Below are 22,848 nucleotides of genomic sequence, written 5' to 3'. Positions count from 1 at the left end.
TACTTCACGTAGGTATTTACCATTGCACTTGTCTATATGCGCAACTCTGAGAATCGTGTTTATGTTTCCGACAATTTGGTGAAGCGTAGAGCAGTCGCAGCAGAAATATGTCTACTAATAACATATTGAACTTAACATATTGGCAAACTAATTTCTTAGAATAAACTATATCTAAACAAATAATTTGGGATAAACTGACTGACTGACAGCAATGCATAAACCGCTGCGTCCAAAATCTATTTGAAATGTTACTTCAAGTTAGAACCTAAAGATGATTTTCAGAAAGTCTATTATATTATGTAATATAATATTTTAAATATGGAAATTATATTTAAAAATCTTAAACCAAGTCTTAAACATAATACCTATCATCAGCTTGAAGATAATAAAACATCCAATGTACAAAATTCAAATTATTATTTATTAGCATTTCTAGCAATTCTAAGAAACATTCATTCTGTTATAAATAAAATCAATATTTACATAACGACATTCACAATACATACTTATAATGAAAAATATTACTTAAATGTCTTTCCAAACATTATTCTTACTGAATTTTCATGAGAATTTTTTAGATACAAAATAATATGACGATTCGTATTAATTAGGTATACCTATATCCATTTTACATAAAAATACCTGTAAATGCTAAAATAGTTATTAGGTATGGATTAATGAATTTATTTTCCCTGGCCGTATTGTGACCTTAAGCGATAAGACCTAATGCCGTTTTGTCACGCGGAATACCGACTCTATGGCGATAAGACGCGTTGATACAATCTTATAAGAAAGTTAAGATATCAATTACTTAGGTAACACAAAGATTATTTTGCCATTATGCTTCCATTAAATTTGTTAGGCAGGTACGAAAAGAAATACAAATATAAGTACAGGCTTTAATTAAAACGCTAGCAAAAACGAAGACAGGTGATAAAGCAGTAATCATCAAGATTACTGAGAAGATACCACAAAGAAACGCGAAAAAAGTCTTTTTAAAAGTTCGCAATGTATAGCAAATAAAACATCTGACTGATTAGAGGTCAATGAAAGTTGCGTAGATAAGTGCCGTGGGGTCAATGGTGCGTCGTAGGTGGGGCATTGACCTCGAATTTTGCAGGCTATACTTACATTATGGGTTTGAACAATATTAGTACTTATTGGTATTGGATTGTGTTTAGAAAGTATAATAATAGTGCTAAGTTTTCGCTAGCATTCCAATTTACACTCTGTATAAAGGCAGAAATGATAGAAAATAGTAAAAATATATTAAGTAGGTATCTAAAAAAAATATAGAGTTAATTGAGTGAATGTGAAAATGGATTAGGTAGGTACTTACTTATTATGTAACAATTACGCACCTACTTACTACCTATTTCTATCAATAGTGCTATTAAGATCTCTTGAGATGCTATCTGTTATTTATGTTGTTGGTTGTATCTTTCCCGATGTATCATCAAATCCAGCGTAAGTAGGTACTATAAGTAGGCCTCTTATACTATTTTTAGCTTCTTAGCAATGAATAATATCATAAAATTAAAGCTGATTGAGTATTTACTATTTACAATCAAAATTCAGAACTAAGTGTTTTTTCAAGAACAGCTTCTCATTTTATAAATTCAAGGAAGCCAATATTCACTTATGGAGTTGTTTTCGGTATAAATAGAATGTGAGTAAGATAATCTAAGAAAATGTGTGTAACCATTTCGACATCTATGCGTATAACTGTATTCAGTGTATATGTAACCTAGTGGGTACGCGAAAGAAATGAAACTTTCGATTTGTTGTGCACCTATGAGGCGTACAAAATTTCCGGCGGTTTTTTTTGCAACGACGTAAAGCTGGCGGCTTCAGCTCACGAGTAGGGATATCTACTCTTATCGCTTCAGCAGATGGCTACAAACTAGCTACCTATACTTATTGATTTTTCATTCATGATAATTTTCGAATAGAACAGAGTGTAGATGTACGCGAAATTAAAACGTAAGCATAACTAGATTCTTTGGTCAAACCGTAGCCATTAGCCAAACCCATCTTTCAGTGAAATTTGAAACATCAAAGTATCATAAATCAATCTACAAAAACCGGCCTGTTGACTGGCCTATCCGGTGTGCCGTGACAGGCATATTTGCGTCCACACTTTTGTATGTACTTATATTTATATTTTGTACATTATTATCACCAGAGTAACACATAATCTCGAAAATTGCGGTCGTTGAAAAAATTTTAATTGAATTTTTATCTGAGCTTAAAGTTGCTAAAGTTCGAACTGGCAAAGTTAACAAACACCACCGCAGACAGACAGGCAGAATTCACAAAATTTAAAACTACATATAAAATTAAACAGACGATTCGTATATAACAATTTGAACTATAGGCGGCTTTGGTTGCGATGATATAGGGCTAGTGATGTCTCTGATAACCGCTTCGACGGCTGCTTCCCATTCCAACTGGCGTTTTTCACCAAGACCATCCCGACCTAGTCTAGGCATGGTGACCTGGAAAATAAAACAGAAATTCTACATCGGGCTACAATAAAATACTTAAAACCTAAGCAATTTTCTTAATATCATTATTCATTACGTTCTTGAACCCATAAACTTAGCACCTATAAGTAGAATTTTCCGGCATAAGTAGGTAGTAAAATAATAATATATTTATAAGCCTAAATTTTAAAGATACAAACTAACCATTATAATTCCGTAAAGGGACTCAAACAACGATATGCCTACATAATATCCATATTGTTACAGCATGAGTCACGACAACTATGGAGGTAATCGAAATATTCAAACATTTTGTCCTTTACATTTAGTAAATATCCGTGAAATCTTCGAAATGCAACCTCAAATTTTTCCCTTTCTGACGCAGAACTTCAAGGCCCAGGGGGTCAAAACAATTTATCTTTGTCCCAAGCTACTACTATCAACTCTGAATCGAATCTGAATACATTGAACATGAAAGAATCATGAAGTTTCTATTTTATTATTTTTAATTTATTCGACTCATTGAACACCAATTAATTTAAGTTATAAATAATATAATAGTCCGTGGTCAGAAAATATGGTTAAGGTTTTTATTTCACGACAAAATAACCGAGGAAGGAAAATTACATTATTGCTTTTCATTCCAGCATAATCGAAAATTGTCCCTCGAGATCAACAAAAAAATAAGTGAGTTCAACTCGATAAAAACCTAGCCATTTCCAATTTTATCTACTTATTTATATCAAATAATAAGAGACACGAAAATTAGGAAAAAAGAAAATATTTCATGAAAGTTTTGAGCTACCTAATACGTAAGTACCTACCTATGGTACCTAATTCTCTACGAGCTTATTTCGTGGTGGATGTAATGAGTAATGACTAATACTAAAGTAAATACTGATTACCTACCTACGTACCACTGTAAATCGCATATTCATTTACGTATAATATCTACCCTGGTATTTAATACTCGATATTTAAATTATATATATTATCATCTCTTTAAAAGTTATAATAGATAGGTGCAAATTCATTAATTTACGGACATAGCACGATTCAAATAGGTACTGTATTACCATATTTCCACTTTCTTCCATACTAATATAGTATTTTAATAAACTGGTATTACTTAATTTACTATTACTTTACACTCTGACAAGTTAAGCAGCACTCGCGCAATAAATAAATAAAGCACGTTTGCCTTAGCAACAGTTGCTAGAACAATTCAGCTAGTCTGCCAAATTGTCTCTAGCAACGTTAAATTAAAACATACAAACACAATATATAGGATCGAGCTTTCAAAGCTAAGCCTTTGAGCGAGACCAATAATTAATCTATGAGGTAACTGTATGTTGTAAATATAATTTTATAATAAAATGTGTAAAAAATATAAAATTTCAATTTTAAAAAACCGTTTTAAAAGCAAGCTTTCTTTTCGCCATGTACTAAGTAAAACGAATATTTTAAGACAGATCCAATGAGCTCAAAGACGAATGATGGATATGATGCGTAGTTGAGGAGTTCCTATGACAACCTCCCGTCTCCATTATGAGACCCTGAACATAATCTCGGTCTGTAGTACTTGTCAAGACAAATCCAACGAGCTCAAGCACTACCATAATTATTCTATCTAATATCTGTCCCGGCTTTACTCACGTGTGTAGTCGACGTTAGCCCGACTAGTTTCAAACCCATACGGGGTCCTTTTTCAAGGGAGTTCGTTCGCGCACGTGCCGCGGTTTTGACTGCGCGCGCGCGCGGTTTTGGTCTAGTGGCAGCGGCACGCGCGTCCCGTCCCGGTTTAAACTTAGTCGGGCTAACGTCGACTACACACGTGAGTAAAGCCGGGACAGATATTAGTTAGAATGGAAATCACTCACGGTAGTTTAAACACCATAATTATTGTTATATTAATGTGTGATGTTATACAATGTTAGCTATATCTGTTGGGTGGAACTGGACCAAACTTCAGTTATAATGCGTAAAGAATGAGTGAATTGTGAAGCAAATAAACTTTTATAAATAAACTTTTTGTCTTAAACCACACGTTAAAACAAGACTTCTAAAAACTTGATTCAAGTTGCAAAGTTAGACAGCTCTTAGAAAGATAAAGACGTACTTAGGTACATTTATACTTGTAAAGAGCTTAGTTTAAATCCACCTCAGAGTATTATGCGGCGAGTTTATACGTAACCCGAAACGATGTGGTGTGCCTACCAAAATATTTATATTTTACAACATCTTTAAATCGGGAGGTTGTAGCAACATCCATCCAGCATTGACACGTAACAGTCGGATAGATCTCATCGAAGGTCAAAGAAATAGGCTTGTTGAAAATATATGAATATATCGATATTTGTTTCTGATAATATATCAATATTTTTTGTGAGACATACCTACCTACTTATAATTTTTCGACATATCGATATATCGGTATTCGGTATAAAATATCAAGTCGCACCCTTGTCGCAGTCTGCACTGACCTAAACCGCTAAGAGCGGATCAGAAGTATAGCAAGCTTCAATAACTCAACAGGTAAAGGAGTGGACTGAAAACCGAAAGGTCGACGGTTCAAACCCCGCCCGTTGCACTATTGTCGGTACCTAATCCTAACACAAGCTTGACGCTTAGTTGGAGAGGAAAGGGGAATATTAGTCATTTAACATGGCTAAATTTTTTTTTTAAAAAAGGCTTCTTTTTATCCCGGAAAATCAAAGAGTTCCCACGGAATTTTAAAACCCTGAATCCACGCGGATGAAGTCGCGGGCATCATCTAGTTTAAATTATATCGATACATTTTGCCGCTTCCCACATCCCTACAAAGAAACACTGACGCACTTCTATAACAGCACATTTTACAACCACCACATCGGAAACTTATAAAAATATACCATAAAATTCGTCTTATTGCCAGTGATACTTTTAACATTTCTCGTTATTACTTACTCGGTCGATAGTAGAAATTGATACAATAAATCAATTGTGATAGGAAAAGAATATTGGAGGCTTAGAACAAAAAAGGCCAGCGGTTTTATTTCAGCCATTATAGTGCTATTCGATGCGTTTTATGAGGTACTAAAACTAAAAGGGTTGCTATTGCGACATTGAAGCACTCGTCGACCTCATTCTTACGACGTATGCAAGCAACTCAATATAAATAGTGCCAGAATAGGCTACAAGCTATCTTGAATCTTGATACCGTTGTTGTGACGCAGAAATAGCTGCTGCGCTATTATCATAAGCTGCCTGTTATATTTGGCTTTACTGTAACAATAACAATATCTTAACAGTCTATGCTCAAAGATATCGTCTTGGATTTTCGCAGCGGCAATCTCAGCTGGGAAATACAATTGCTATCGTAACTATCGACCACTCTCCTAATCATCACTACTGATTGCATCAGTACTATCCACCCTGGGTTCTGATATATTTTATAATCACCATAATATTATGTCGCAGTTATAAAATTAAAAAAGGCCTTAGTAAGTAAAAATTTGTATTAAATTAATTTGAATAGTCACCGTAAACTTTTCTATTAAAAGCAATACCTACTTACTCATTAATCTATAATATAAAAATGAATCACTAAATGTGTTTCTCATCGCAAATCTCGAGAACAGCTGAACCGATTTCGCTAATTCTTTTTTTTTAATATTCCTTGAAGTACGAGGATGGTTCTTACGGAGAGAAAAATTAAAAAAATTAATTGAATTGGGCGACTGTTAGGCGGAACGAAGTTCGACAGGGCAGCTAGTCATTAATAATAATAACTAGCTGATGCCCGCGACTTCGTCCGCGTGGAATTAGGTTTTTAAAAATCCCGTCCCAGTCCAAAACTGTCCCAGCAAACTGGGACAGGTTTTATTTTATTGATAATCCTTATCCTAATCCTAATTCCTAATAATATTATAAATGTGAAAGTGTGGATGTTTGGATGTTTTGATATTTGTTACTCAATCACGCAAAAACTACTGGACGGATTTGGCTGAAATTTATTAAATTTAATTTTTAGATTATAACCTGGATTAACACATAGGCTACTTTTTATCCCGGAAAATCAAAGAGTTCCCGCGGGGTTTTGAAAAACGTTAATTCACGCGGACGAAGTCGCGGGCATCAGCTAGTAATATATAATTCTACTTGTAGATAATATTATCTAAATAAAAAAAGAAAAGCCCAGACATACTCATTGACTGACTCATTAAAGCCGAGCCTAGAAACTCTTGGATCTAAAAAGCTGAAAATTTTCCCAGAGATTCCTTTATAATGTACACAAGGTATAAGACTGGATTTTCCGAAATGCGTACGGGATAAAAAAATTATTTTTACCGACTAAAGCGATGTGTGGTCTCTAGTACCTACGTACTACATATTTGCAGGACATTTGTTTTCAGCCTCACTTCCACCAATCTCTCGCCATATTGATCTGATATCTCTCATCTCAGTTGGCCATCAAAGAGGCGAGTCGTGTGTTTACGAAGACGGAAATAGACACGGACAGAACCAACGCGTGACGGCAGCGACGCGCGATGGTAACGTATCCAACGCGGCTGTTGACAGTTGTGTATTGTGCTCCATAAAATTGTATAGGCGTTCATTACATGAGGACCTGGCAAAGAGAGTCTAGTCCTAGTCTAGTGTATTTTTAATCAAAACTGGATCAAAATTATGTAAAAATAGTCTCAAAAAGTATGCAAAAAGTACATTTTCAAACAAAGCCGACACCAATGATCTTAAAAATGCAATAATTCTAGTTTCCGTTTTTTCGCCGCCCTGTAAAATTTAATTTTGCGAACAGAACCTGTTTTAGGTTGTTCGCCAGCTTCTTCACTTCATACAGCGAATGCGCTTTGCTCAGTGCTTGATATCTTCTGAAGTTTGGTTTTTCATCGCTGTCGTCACGCTTCGTGCATGTCTGGACCTTTACAAGAGCGATATCTGTCGGCACGAGCGACGGACTAATCAATCAAGTATTCGAGACACACTTTGATCTGGTCGTGGTTCGATGCCACTCCACAAGCCGCTTATTGAATACTCAATAATAACTGTTGAGATGTGTCAGTATACTGTACTCACAGTCAGTCTAAACTGATCCTAACAAATTGCAAATTGAATTTGTTTATGTTCCACGTATAGTTTTGTTCCACTTTCCCGCAGACTTTAGTCGAGCTATCACAAAAATCTATACCTATTACGTAGCTACCAACCATGTGGTTAGTAAATAAATATTCAATATTTATTCTACCTCCTATACATGCACAGATATTGTAAAATAATAATATTACCTATGTCATAGTACACCAACAGTGGCACATAAATAAATATTTATTAAAACCATACTCAACTCTTAGGGGTTATATTATACCCTGAATAACATTTTATAGGTGGTGTTTTTGGGCATTGTTAAATTTTCCTCCATAAATTATTTTGTTTCCGTGTTTTGCCAATTATGTTTTAACATTTGGTAGGTTTGTGTCAACTCGTCAGCTATTATTACTACATTGGCTATTATACTTACTTATAGGAAATGTGAATATAGAGGGGCGAAAGCCAGTAAATAAATAAGCCTATTACCTACTAAAATGTGACTTGTTCGCTTCTGACAAATAAGAAAAGTAAAGTAGCGATTATTGGCGAAGCTCTCTATAGAAGCTCAACTTTATACTTCAACTTTATAGCAGTGATTGTACGAAGAAATACTTATTTAACTAAGGCATCGCCTCCGCGAGCGAGAGAATCGCGGCTTTGAGAGTAACATGGTCTCGTCGCACGTCTCCGCAGTCCGCACGGAAAGTGCACATTCCAATTTTCCCGCGTGACGCGACGTGGCATTCAGGTGTCGCCCCTATCAAATAGTTATGCATCTCAATAGAGACTACCATTGGCAAAATATTTCTGCTGTTCGATTCCGGAAGAATTGCAACAATGCATATAGGAAGAGGTTGTTGGCCAATCAGAGGTGATTACGATCGTCATACTTACTGTAGTTGTTAGACTAGCGAGATTGGGCTCTTGCTGTAGGTACATTTCAAACTTTTACCATCCGAAGGTAAAATTGTGGCTTAATTTTTTACTTTGACTAGGTATGTAGATACTTATTTACTTTAGAAAATATCTCAAACATGACTTTGAAAAATATGCCGGCTTTTGCAGGTTTTGATATGCGGGATTGCAGGCTAAAATGCATAGCGTTATACGCGTAACCTACTCGACGATATTATTAGACCAAAATCACGGCAATACATTACATTCTCTCGCACGTAGAGGCGTAGCGCTACTTAATGATTTGATTGATACTATGATAATAATATTATGGCCAAATTTAGGTAATTTGTTATAGGCGCCTGAGACATTATAGATAAGCCCCATTTTGTAGCAGTGCATAGGCAATAGAAAATGCCCATAAGCAGTCTGCGGTTACCACTTACCAACTCGTGACCCGCTTTTTCTTCCGTCTTTTTCTTATTTATAAAAATAACATTACATTAAAAACGATTAAATTATTTTTCATTAAAATGTCCTATCCTACATTAGATAGTGGGGCCGATTCTCTAGTACACAATCTCTAAACTAAACTAAATTAACAGGTCTAAATCTAGTGCTTTCCTTTTCCGCAAGCAACATTATGAAAGGGATAGCAATAGATTTAGACGTGATATTTTAGTTTAGTTTAGAGATTGTGTACAAAGGAATTAGCCACAATATGCGTCTTATTATTAAAAAAATTACGACCTACACTGATATTTTTAGTAAGGGTATATTACTTATTATGTTTTAGCGTCCAAATCAAAAAGGTAATTTGGTAAATAGGTAATATCTATTATCTGAGGTCAAACTAAATAATAGACAGCCTTGCGAGGCTTTACTTGCCAGATGCTGAGTTTACTCTGGAATTTCTGGAAGCTGGACCCAGCTTTTAACAATCATATATACGTGTACGGCCATACACCTAAATAATTGAAGACTGATTTTTTCTTCATAGATTTTTTTGTTTATTATGTAGGTAGGTCTAATACCTATACATTTTGTTTTTTTTGTTTTTCCTAAATAAATTCTAAAAGCTATGTAAGCATTTAAGTAATACTTACATTAAAACAAAATAATATTATTATTTTGGATCACATAACTAAATCGCGAGCAAAGGATCCGGATCGTCGGTCGTTATTAAAATTGGGTAAAAATTAAAAATATACTCAGTGCACAACCCGGATTCTTTGCTCGCGAGTTTAATAGTAGCTCTATTAAATTAATAGAACTAGTACGGGTCAAGGCTCAAAACATAAGCTTTACTTACGACAGTTAAGACCTTCCTGAGGTCGTTATGCAGCGCAGACACGTCGACTCCGCGCCCGGCGTCGCCTAGCCTCCTTAATGTGTCTGCCAGTGGACCGGAGAGCGCTCGCAGTTGCTGCCAAGATCTGGCGTACTGTCTACGAACTAGCTCAATAATGGTCGAAGTTAGTGCTAGCCCGATTAAAATGTATAGAGTGCAGAGTAGCATGTATTTTGGTCTTTCTGGAAAAGAAAACAACGTTTATTATAAAGTTTAAGGCCGACCGCACTTTAGATGCGTTTTCGTACGAATTTGACTCGTGCGAACACGTAGGTACGCACACTGCACACACACGGACAATCCCAATTTTCCAAGTACCTAGGTAAGTACAGACTGGGTGTGAGTTAGTCGTACTAATACGTGCATGTAGTCCGCGACAGGTTGAGATGGCAATCAGGGTATGAGGCGGGGGGACGCCCCGCACGTCACCCGCGCTCGCCCGCGCGGCGCACGCGGCACGACTGCATGCGCGTGGCTTGCAGGATTATGTGAACGCCTTTTGCTTTCACATAGTTTCTTGAATATATTCCAACTTCTAGGAGCCCCGTTGTGTATTATTCAGATTACTTATCTACAATCTTTGCCAGATATGTGTCTGGAGTTGCGGTTACGTATCTTGAAGTCTACCTCATAGTTCATACCTACTTTTGAAGACAATCTAAATTAATTCTAGACCATGACATGAAAACGAAAAAGTACCTATTCTAAAAACTACGACTAAAGCAATCTTGTACTGTAAATAAAAATCATCTTACTTGGAACGAGATCTCCAAATCCAATGGTAGTCATCGTGATAAAACAGAAATAGAATCCGTCATAAAACGTCCAATCGTCCTCCCACATCTTGAAGAGGCCTGCCCCGGCCGACAAGTAGACGAACAAGAAGCCGACGGCCCAGAACGCGTACAAAGATCTCTGACCCGCCGGATTCTTTTCCGACAGTCGATTACACCATTCTAAATACAATTAACAATTACTGAAAATAAATAAGTAATAGATTTCTCTAATGTTCATGTTTCTGTAATGACAATCTCAGGACAATGAGCTTAACTAGGAAAAATCTATCCAACGGTGTTTAGATAGGTATAATATCTAGTAACAAACCAGTAAAAGCTACGAGTACTTTAAGCTATAGGAGCCATTAAATTCAAAACAGCAAAGATCACAATAAAAATTTATTAGATGTGTGAAAACAGTTAACAAGAATTAACAAGGTAGTAGGTACAAGAAGCTTTTACGTTTAAGATTTATTGCAGAATACTTAAGGTCTGGTTTACACTTACGCGCAGTGGAGAGGAGATATTGTGTTCAGTGAACCAAACTGATTTTAAAAAGATATGATAATTTTCTCACGTTCTCTATAAAGAATCTGATTGGTCGACTGAATATATCTCTCCGCTTCGCTTAGGTGGAAATCGGGCCTAAATCCGCTAGTTTTCTTACCGCCTATGTACCTACTGTTTCCACATATTATAAGGACTAATTAATTCCCGCGACTTCGTCCGGAGGATGGACTACACAAATTAATAACTCATATTTTATCCCCTTAGGGGTTGAATTTTCAAAAAATCTTTCTTAGCGGATGTCTACGCTATAATAATTATCTGTATGTCAAATTTCAGCCCGTTCTGTCAGTCAGTCAGCTTTTCTTTTTATATGTATAGATGTATAAGGATCATATAGGATAAATAATAAGAAAGTACATAGAGATCATCAATGTCGTAGCAATTATCACAACTTGTCGTACCAAAACCTATAGATATTTTGTTTTTCCAACAAACTTACTCGGCATTGTTGGCAAGTGCTTAGCCACAATGGAAACAACTGTTGCAAACGCTCGCCCGAGATCGGCTATCACAGTCAGCGTTAATGGAATCCCAATAAGGGCGTACGCGATACAAAATAATCTCCCCCAGAATGTTTCCGGTACTATGTTGCCATATCCTGAAAAAATATGAATATTAGTAAAAAAAACACCTATTATACAGCGATATAATATAAAGAGGCTTACGTAGTTTGAGTTGAAGATTTGTTTAAACTGATTTGAGATTTGTTGAATTTTTGAACAAGTAACGAAATTATAATCCAGAGGTATCTTTTTAAATGAACTATCTTCCTTTACATCTAAATGATATCAATAACGGATTAAGTTGTAGCTAGTTGGTATTCAAAGACTAGATAAAAACTATAAAGCGAACAAACTATATACCTAGGTAGTTATTTTTATTTGATGTAGAGATACATAGTGTATGCTTACATGGTCGTACACACCTATTGTGGTGAGCACGGTCGAAGAGAAGAAAACAGCTTGCAATATACTCCATTTCTCTTCCAGTGGGGGAAATTTCTTCTCTATATCGAAAGCTATTCCGCTACCAGATGCGTCTTCTAGCACCTAAAAATATTTAAAAAAAATTGAACAACAATAGGTTGCCATGACGCGTTTAAAAGTTCTAGTGTAAGTCCAAATAGGAAAAGTGTAATCATATTATGGTAACCATAGATTAATTATTGGTCTCAGTCTTGGACGATTTAACCTATAAATCGTCCAGGGTCTCAGTGTAACATTTGAAGGGGATCTTGTGAGATGTCTTGTGTTACAAATTCGCCCGCATTTGGGAAAATGAAGACACTGGATGACCGCAGTATCTCCATTTGCCTAAAGTCGCCGTGAGACAAACTCGATGCTGCTGTAATGTCAAATTTTCAGTACCTATTTAAAAATTCGTACTCTGTAGGTTTTGCTGCCATGTAGGTATATTGTTCTCTTCCTATGACTTATATTTTGAAATATTTTGATAGTTTTTAATTTTTTGTGAGACATTTATTTAAAGAGATAGCGAGCAAACGAGCAGGCGGGTCACCTGATGTTAAGTTAAGTGATTACCGCCGGGCGCCGCCCATGAACATTTGCAGCACCAGAGGAACTGCCGATGCGTTGCTGGCCTTTCGGTAATTTGTTGGTCCGCCCCTTGAATAACCCCATGTTGTAATCTAGTGGGAACACCACCGCCGATGGGAGTTGATTCAAGCAAGTACGTGGAAAGAAGGATTTGGCAAAACGGACGGTCGAAGTGCACCAGACACTCAGGTGATGAGGGTGAATTTGCTTACGGTGGCGCGCGGTGTGGTTGTAGAAAAAGGAGGTTGGAATGAGGTCAAAAAGCTCTTCAGAGCACGCTCCATTACAAAGGCGATAGAACACGCTTAGAGAGTTTACGTCTCTGCGGTGCTCCAGGTTTTCCAACGAGCCGGTTAGTTAGGGATCGTCCACAAGTCGAATAGCCCGCCTTTGGACTTGGAGTTTGGATCCAATCAAATGGAAGGAGTTGGTTCTGGGGTGCTCCGGCCCAAAGGTGTGAGCAGTACTCCATATGTGGGGGACTTGCGTTTTGTAAAGAGCCTGTGCTCGGGCGCGAAGTACCGCCCATTTTTAGAGACTAATTACATATAAGATATACTTAGGTACCTAACTACCTTATATTACTAGATATTTATATTTAATATATTATCATAAATTTCACCCATGAATACTTAGTAAACGATACTATGAAATCCGGAAATGTTAACCTGCATCGCTTACGGAATTATTAAAATACATTAGGTTATGTAGGTACTTATGATTTCTTAGACTAGGTATGTTACAATTTATATTATTACTCGTAAATATCCGCTCACGTAGGTATATTTTATATTTAAAATGGTTACTAACGGGTATTATAAATAGCAAATGATGTAACTGTGTGCTTACTTTCTGATTGAATCAAATCTATTGAAAAAACATAAAAACGTTTAGTAGGTCAACTATTTTATTATACTTACAATACCGATCCATAATTAATCAACAGATGAACATTATCCCTGCAACATCTTTGCAGCAGATTGGGAAATTGAAACGCGAAATTCAATAGCAAAGTGTCCTATCAAATTGGTACATAAAACAAGTACTTTGGGTAGGTACTATTACTTACATATACTTTACATAATTTTCCAATCAGCAAATCTTTAGTTATTCTAGTCTAGGTGGGCACTAATAGTAGGTACCCTTCAGGTACCCCTGCCGCACCAGGATTGAAGATGAACCCAGAGTTCCATAATGTTGTATTACTGATATTATCATGACAACGATATTAGAAAGCGAAGGGAGTTATAATAAAGATTCGGTATCTGTCGCATGATTGAAAACATGTAGGACGAAGGGTAGGGCATAACCACAGAAAAACAAGAAAACGAAGCTAAGATGTTCTTAGAATAAGCCCGTCAAAAAGTGCGAATTGACTTACCTTTTCATAAACAGCTAGCTGATCACTTAGGACTTTCTCTAAGCTTACATCTTCAGTGCCATTCATATTATAATCAGCTACTACTCGTATAAGATTCCACCTTTCCGTAAGTAGACGATCTCTTAGGTATTCCTGTTTGGCCAGTTCTGCTGGATATTCAAGGGCTCGAAATACCTAATCATAGCAAAATTTAAAAAAATACAGATAAATTACATTTTGTATAGTACCTACTGTGTGCTTATTATTAAGAAATAGAAAGATTTTTTTAAATAAACTTTTACAAGTGCTTTTAAATCGTCAACTGAATCTACTTCTGTTTAGAAATAATGTCCTTCCTACCGAGAAGAACCAGCAAGAAACTCAGTGGTTGCTCATTTCAATTTTTTTATTTTTATAAAAGAATATTAGCCATTTTAATTATGACCAATATTAAAACCCCTTTTCTCCTCCAACTAAGCTTAAAGCTTGTGCTAGGAGTAGGTACGACATTAGTGCAACGGGCGGGGTTTGAACCGTCGACCTTTTGGTTTTCAATCCACTCCTCTACCCGTTGAGCTATTGAGGCTAATAATAGTAGGTAATTGCTAGAGCTAGCTGCGAGTCAAATCCACGCTCTTTTAGGTACATATATTCTCGTTTAGGAATTAGGATTACTGGCGATAATACCTGGTGGTGCGGTGGTTAGGTATAAAACGATACCACCCTTCCTGAATAATAGTCTTCGGTTGTCTAATATTATGCGTTATGAGTTATGATACATACATAATATATTACTTCACTACATTTATAAAATGATGAATTCAATATATTTTTCGCATGCGCAAGCACCGTTATTTTTTTCGACAGATATTTTAAACCTTAAAACATTTAATTGCTTTTTGACAGTAGCGGCACAGAATATACATATTATAATAATACTCTAATAAGTGGTGGGGGTGGGCTTACCAGCAGGCTGAGTAGAATTTAGCCTAGAGTAGAGTGGCAGATTTTTAGGGTGGCTTTAGGGACTGCATCTTTTTTAAAATTACGTTTGTTATGCATAGATTCGTATTTAATTAATTAATAATTGTTGAATGAATATTAGATAAGTAACAAATAATTGTATAGGTAAAGTAGGTACCTACAGATAAAAATAAAACAAATATTTATAAATTAAAATTTATAATAAAATGCAGCTAGAAAATGTTCACGATAATTATACACTTAAAAGTGCTCGAATTCTTTCTCAAATGCACATTTCGACGCTTTCTTTAGTTTCGCTTCGCTCATCTCTGGAAAGTTTTCAGCGTCACCAGGATTTTTACAAATCGGTATGAATGGTGGAAATACTTTTTGATGCAATATATTCTGCCAGTTTATTTCACTAAACCAAGCGTGGCTTTTAATATCAAATACACCTGCCTTGAGGGAACCATAGCGCTTAGTCGGGTCTACGTCTAAAAGATGTTTTATCAAAGACTTACAATCCGGAGTCATATAATCCGGACTTTTGAACTTGCCCACTAAAATCTTTTCGTACAGCTTCATTGTTTCAGAATGATAAAATGGTGGGTGACCAGCGATGATTTCGTAAATAAGAATACCGAACGACCACCAATCTACAGAACAAGTGTATCCTTTAGACAAAATAATTTCTGGAGCTATATATTCCGGAGTACCACATATAGTCCAAGTTCGATTTTTTATTACTTTACTGAAACCGAAATCTCCGAGTTTAATGTATCCAGACTCGTTGAGCAATATATTTTCTGGTTTCAAATCTCTGTGCACTATGGAACAATGGTGTAAGTACTCCAAAGCTAAAACAACCTGAGCCATATAAAATTGGGCTAACGGCTCTGAAAGTTGGCCCATTCTTCTAACTAATGTAAATAGTTCACCGCCAGCTTCAAAGGGCAAAACGAGATAAATGTAGAGATTATCCTTGCAAGAAACATGTAGAGATATTAGAGATGGAAACGTTACACTCTGTAGAATATTTTTTTCTGTATATAACTGTTTAACGTTTTTGTGTTTCACAACCTCAGCTTTTACTAGCGCCTTCATCGCAAAATATTCAAACGTGTTTTTATCACGGACTAAGAACACAGTTCCAAAAGCTCCAACTCCTAAAACTCTCACGAGATCAAAGTCATCGACAGGCTTGTCGTACTTTCTACTCGCAACCTTATTGTATCGGTTCGTAAACTCATATTTAAGCGAATCTAAATATCGATTATGAGTAAGTTGCAGCTCGTAAGAGTAAGTTTCTGCTTTTTCTTCTCGTTTATCGAATATCACCATTTCATGTAAAAATCATTGTAAAGAAATATCTGACGAAAGACAATACTTTCATGACTTCATCTAAAGCACTGTAAAACTTCATTAAACATCGTGCTTACACATAATTTGTTTAAACTTCCACAATATTAAATAATAGCAAAACAATAATATTTTGATAATTAATATCAAACTGGCACTAAATGACAGGTCGACGTCGACCTAACCCAAAGAGAATTTGACTAAAAAGAAGAATCAATATACTAACTATTCATGTTTATTTTATACTATACCATATACCTACTAGCTGCCCCGGCGAACTTCGTACCGCCTAACAGTCGATTCTTTTTAAGAATTTTATTTAAAAAAATTCTCTCCGTAAGAACCACCCTCGTACTTCAAGGAATATTATAAAGAAATAATTAGCGAAATCGGTTCAGCTGTACTCGAGATTTGCGATTATATATAGGAGATAACAAACGACAAAATCACCATCATCAACATCAACCCATCGCCGTCGGCCCACTACTGAGCACACAACACGACGAAGTTATCTTGAGAAGCTAAGAAGTCAAACCACGTAAGGTAGTAAGGTAAGCCATCTTCCAGGTACATTACGAGACCACTTTCATCGTATCATAAATTATTGCATTGTCATCGAAGTGTGTCGTGTTTCAAATTTCAGCTAAACCGGTTGGGGGAAACTGGTCTAAAATTCAGTTGCAAGATATGACCTTATAGTAGGGGAGCCCAAGATGCTAAATAAGGATTTACTTGAGCGTCGTGGGGACCTATTGGATTGTGAAGATTAGGTGCTAAAAAGAAAAAAAGTTATATGATGTAACCACTTTCACTGGTGGGGAGAGCGCGTACAGGTTTTTAAAATTGTAAAAAAAATATACTCACAAAGAAATACTCGAGCGCTTTAGATATGCGCCCCACGTGTTTTTTTATCGCAAAAATATTTATCTGCCTGTTTGCACGGTGGGGGTGATCGTACCAAGGTGTAGAAGGGGGCGCTCCACCTTAGGCTGCATTATCACTATTTCAGCCAAGCGCGAGCCCATAAATTAAAAAAAAAAAAAATTAAAAAGAAGATAGACCCAAAAAGCGTCAGATATTGAGAAGGGATGTTAAGTGAATCCTCAAGTAGCTCCTATTCAAAAAACTGACGATTTGGACGCAACCAAAAGTCATGGCAGGTGTTTGAAAATTTGTGACTCTCCCATTTTCATGTCACGCTCAAATTGTCAGATCAATGAAATGCACACTTTTCTGCATCTAATTAACTTACCTTGTCTTAATCTGACGCGCTCGAGTAAATCCCAAAATCCCCTCTTGGGCTCCACTACCATTATACTAACACGGCAAGCTTGTAAAAAATTATTATACTTGACTTACCAATCCTCCTCCAGCAGTGTACAACATCAGTGCTACAAAAAGGCCGATATGGGACAGGGCGGCACGGGGAACGAATTGTTCCCATTTTGACACTGGGGGTGGTGATCCCATAAGCGTTTCAGTCTCCCAATTAACCCCCTTCACTCCCTTACACATCTCGAACTTTACTTAAATTACCTATTTAACTATAAAATTATCTACGTGAATTATGTATTCTATACATATTTATTTATCGAAATACTTCCCATTTTATCTGAAACAAAACGTGTTCTATCAGAAATCTAAGTGTAAATTTTGCTAGCGCATTTTTCATACATGATAGTTTTACGAGATTTCACGTAGAGGCTAGAACTTGCTGCAAGAAAATGCATCTAAAAGCTAGTAACCAAAAAGCGCAGCACAACCTATAGTATTATGTTTCTTACTAATGTAGAACATGCATTTATGAGTTATGAGACTACCACGACTAGAGATAAACATGGCGCTGTTCATTATTTTTTTGAGGTTTATGTCCATAATGATATTAAAAGATTTGTAAGGTTTTTGTGTAGTTTCTTTATAGTACCAATAATACTTTAATCAAAAATGGTTTTTACAAGACCTATTATGTACCTACCTACGAAAATCGTGCTAAGCTATTCATGTAATAATGTACCTAACTACTACTACACTTAATAGATCTCGGAAACACAGGAAAAAACGAATTTAGGTATACATAGGTTAGGTAGAGCACCTTTTCCAGATACAAGACCATGGCCGTAACCAGGAATTGATTTGGGCACGGCAATATAATATTTTTATAACGCAATTAACGATTAACGATTAGCCCTTTTTAACGATTTCAGGTAGGGATAGCACGCGATAGGTCGAGATGGCAATCGGGGAGGGAACGTCCCGTACACCCGCACAGCCTCCGCGCTCCCAGTGCGGGCGAGCGCGGGTGATGTGCGGGTGTGGGGCGTCCTCCCACCTCATACCCCGAATGCCATCTCAACCTGTCGCGTGCTATAGTTATACAAAATATAGATACTACACTGCATAATTTAGCACAAACGTTTCACAGTATTCTAATTAGACATTTAGCATCACAATTTATCATGGTAGACTAGAGGCATTAAATCATGTACGTACCTAGTATGTAATGTAAGAATCGCGTTTTACCTACTTCCAAAGGAAAAGCAAATGTGATGTAAAAACCTGCCTATACATACTTAGATAAAAAATAGGCAGGTAAGTACATACATAAAATCGCTGAGGGCCTAACAAAGCATAATTTAACAATCAATGATGTTTGCTTTAGTTACGTCTTCACTTTATTGACCTAGCAAATTATAGGTCATTGGAGTAATTCACTGGCGCCTCTCATCCGCCAAACGACCTTTACTTAGAACAAGCCTTTACATAATATTTTATGTGGTACCACTACCCAGCAAGTAATAGACGATTGCCACCAAATTCCGTATGAGGAACTTTTTAAATAACTAACTTATTTACAATTTTATACCTAATGCCTTTTAATAAATACTCAGTACCTAACACGAATTCTACTTTTTATGTAAATATCAAAAACTACCTATAATCTATTATTTTTCTTATATAATTTAATGGCCAAAATCGATTGTAGTACCTATATGTTACACAAACCAATTATTCATACCAACGTAAAAATCGAAAAATCATTATAAAATATTTTAAAATAAGTTCTGCAATGCGTAAAGTTACATAAGTTTGAATATATACCTACTTACTATAGTAACGGAAACTTACATAGGTACACTAAAACCTGGACGTATGAAAAATATCTAATAAGAATAATAATACTAAGGTCAGGAGTACAAGAGGTCACAAGTTACGTAGGTACCTATTTATTTTATAAATTAAAGGCACGTGACGATTTAATATTATATAACTATAATTAATGTGTTAAAATATTTTCTTATACTCACTGTGCTTATAGTAGATAAGTTACTGTCTTCGATAACTTAGATACGAGAATTTTGATAAAACTTCGGGATTACTGTACACCTATGCAGATTTTAAATATTAACGAACATATTGTGTTGCAATGACATTTGATGCAACAAAAGGTATAAGTACCTATTTTAAATTCACAATACTCTGTTGCCGGGTTTCGATGTAACTTTCGAAGAATAACAAATATAGCCGGATTCGGGAACGTCCATTCCCGGTCACAGTCCACAACCAACTGAAATCACTGAAATAAGAAACTACTCCGCCAGACGGTGTGAAAAGCTTTTAAACCAGCCAGCAAGCCAGCTTTACAGTAACTTTGGAACTCGATTTTATGATTGCGTTGATTTAAAAAAAATAAGAAAAAACCAAAATTAATTATTAATAATAAATAACTCTTTACTTACTTACACCTGAATACATAATAATATAGGTGCTTACACTCAATTATAAAAAGCAAAGAATAAAATATATCATGCAAGTATCATACCACACTTACTCGAAACATAAATCACAAGCAATCTGTTAGTGCCAGCTTTAAACTTAATTGCAAAGTCCTAATAATGATACAATTTAAAAAATAAAATAAAATAATAGTAATTACTATTGCAAATCACGTCACAGTTAAAAGTCAGCGAACTCTTCTTCGTACAAGCACACTAGACTTTCTTTAATTTTCTCATCATCAAAACTATCAAAATGCGACGTATCTCCGGATGATCGTATTTTCGGTTGGAAAGGTGCCGGAATCCGACTGTTCAATAAACTATCCCAATCGATATCTCTAAACCATTTGTGATTTTTGAAATCCAAGACGCCGTTTTTCAGATTCCCAAATCGTTTTGTCGTGTCTGTTTGCAGTACACGTGATAATAAATCTTTTAATTCACTTGAAAAGTGATTAGGAATTCGGTACTTTCCAGACACAATTTTCTCATAGATTCTCATTGGGTCAGATGCATAAAATGGTGGAAAACCGGCACTCATTTCATACAATAGAACACCGAGTGACCACCAGTCTACGGATAAACCGTAACCCTTACTTAGAATGATCTCTGGTGCCAAATACTCAGGAGTACCACAGAGAGTCCACGTTCTACCACGGATTAGCTTACAAAAACCAAAATCTGTTAATTTTATGTAACCATTGCGGTCTATAAGAATATTCTCCGGTTTCAAGTCACGATACACTAATTCCAATTGGTGTAAATATTCAAGCGCTAGAACTACCTGAGCACCGTAAAATTTTGAGGATATTTCATCAAATTTACCTAATTTGCGTAAGTAAGAAAACATTTCGCCACCGGGTATGAAAGGTAAAATATAGTAAAGATATACGTTATCCTTGAAAAAGTATTTCATGTACACACAAAACGGAAAATTAAGACCTAAAAGGATTTTCTTCTCATAGTAACTATGTTCGATTTGCTTTAATTTTACTATCTTCTCCTTTTCCAATACTTTCATCGCATAGTATCTGCCTGTATCGATATGCTTCGCCAAGTACACGACACCAAAAGCACCTGTACCTAATACTTTTTGTTTTACAAAGTCACCTAACTTTGCGTCGACTGGAGATTTGGCATTCCAAGTTTCTATGAAATCCTGATGGAGTTTTCGAAGATATTGGCTGTATTGTTCTTGTTTCGCAGTCGAATAGCCTCCACTACGAGGCGAGTTAATAATATAACGGTTGGTATCGTCTGCCATAACTTCAAAATCTGCTAAAATCAATTTGAAAATTTTCGCTTAAGTATATTTAGCTTATGGCAGCTTATAAGTTTTTTATTTGATTTTCATGAAATGTGAAATGCCAATAAGTTGACATTATAATTAAAGAAAATAATAGTGGTTCTAAAATAATGCGTACCAAATGAGTTTTCACGCGCCATTTTTTTAATTTTTTATTGAAATTATTACAATAAAACTTAAAGCTAGATTTAACTAATTACTATACTAATCATGCCCGCGTGGAATGGTGCAAATAATACTGGCTGCATTTCCACGCTGGACAGCCAGGCTGATCCGTTGCGCAAAAAATGAGCAAACCCTCCTGTCACCAGATGATCGTAAAAAAAATCAGCACTGACTCCATGACCACTACTTCGTAGTACAAAAGGGGGAAAATCCGAAAACCGTGAATTTGTGGTTATATAAAAAAAAATGTGTTCATGAACAAATAATTAGTATTTTTAACTTTAAAAGTAAGATTACTATGCCAAATGGAGTTTCGTATAAAAGGGCTTTATCTGCACATTCTAAAACAGTTTTTCTTTTATTTTTATGCGTTTTATAGTTTTCGATTTATCGTGCAAAGTGTCGAAAAAATACGACTGCAATACGGAACCCTCGGTGCGCGAGTCTGACTCGCATTTGGCCGGTTTTTTTTTAATATTAGAGCCATTCCATATCTATAATATTACGATATATCCTGATAATAGATACAGCATAAATGTGTCTGCCATATAGGTTGCCTAGTATTTGAGCTGGTAAACATGTCCATGGCCTATGGCCAAATAAATGGTTTTTATTATTCTTTCTTGCTGTGGAAACAGGGACGGCTTTCTTCATTTCTTATTCAGTTAAAATTAGTAGTTAGGGAGGCGAATAGGGGAATTTTCGGTAATACTCGAGCGTGGCAGTTTAAGATATGAGAGATACCTTAGACCTAATAGAACAACCTTGTAAAGTATTTAGCTCTATATGTAGTGACGCGCGCCTAGGATAGACGATCTGCCCCCCAATTGTGTAAGAATAACCATTTCATGGCTATCGCAATCGTCAAGAAATTCTGCCTTTTGATTGGTTGATTCGCTGTTTACATTTTTTCACAGCCAATCAAAGGGCCGAATTCTTGACGATTGCGATAGCCATGAAATGGTTATTCTTACACAATTGGGGGGCAGATTAGTAAAAAAAAATCGATAGTCTGAAATACTCGAGCGCGTCAGATTAAGATATTGGGGGTTGATTTTAGTGTTTTAAGACTAAATTTAACTAATCTGACGATAAGTCCTTGACGCCGCCGAGTTATACAGTCGCGAACTTGTAAAAAAAAAACGTTAATCCGGCATTCTCGAGCGCGATTTTTATTTCTTTTATTTTGAAGAATATA

The 22,848-nt window shown here is 35.9% G+C and overlaps 2 protein-coding genes and 1 pseudogene across 3 annotated transcripts; all 3 read right to left on the bottom strand.

Moving 5' to 3' along the window:
* Positions 1-1,156: 1,156 nt before the first annotated feature.
* LOC117982911 (TWiK family of potassium channels protein 7) lies at positions 1,157-19,960 on the bottom strand. 2 transcript variants are annotated; one of them, XM_069498972.1, is made up of 9 exons: positions 19,860-19,960; positions 19,709-19,787; positions 17,763-18,015; positions 14,103-14,276; positions 12,091-12,214; positions 11,605-11,763; positions 10,575-10,775; positions 9,781-10,001; positions 1,157-2,498 (listed from the first exon to the last, which is right to left on the bottom strand). In XM_069498972.1, exons 3-9 carry the CDS (start codon positions 17,916-17,918, stop codon positions 2,340-2,342), a joined length of 1,194 nt encoding a protein of 397 aa, XP_069355073.1. In that variant the 5' UTR covers positions 17,919-18,015; positions 19,709-19,787; positions 19,860-19,960; the 3' UTR covers positions 1,157-2,339. The 2 variants fall into 2 exon arrangements, with proteins under 2 accessions (XP_069355073.1, XP_034825248.1); XM_034969357.2 differs by lacking the exon at positions 19,709-19,787 and having other exon boundaries at positions 19,860-19,949.
* On the bottom strand, positions 14,286-17,754 carry LOC117982913 (cAMP-dependent protein kinase catalytic subunit 1-like). Its single transcript, XM_034969359.2, has one exon. It carries the CDS (start codon positions 16,383-16,385, stop codon positions 15,306-15,308), a length of 1,080 nt encoding a protein of 359 aa, XP_034825250.1. The 5' UTR covers positions 16,386-17,754; the 3' UTR covers positions 14,286-15,305.
* Positions 19,961-20,357: 397 nt separating the features above from the next.
* Positions 20,358-21,447, bottom strand: LOC117982912 (cAMP-dependent protein kinase catalytic subunit beta pseudogene; annotated as a pseudogene).
* Between the last annotated feature and the right edge of the window lie 1,401 nt (positions 21,448-22,848).

The sequence above is a fragment of the Maniola hyperantus genome, chromosome 6 (genome assembly GCF_902806685.2).
Source record: "Maniola hyperantus chromosome 6, iAphHyp1.2, whole genome shotgun sequence".
Lineage (NCBI taxonomy): Eukaryota > Metazoa > Arthropoda > Insecta > Lepidoptera > Nymphalidae > Maniola > Maniola hyperantus.
The sequence above is the reverse complement of the archived record's forward strand: the minus strand, read 5'-3'. Positions and strand labels throughout refer to the sequence as shown.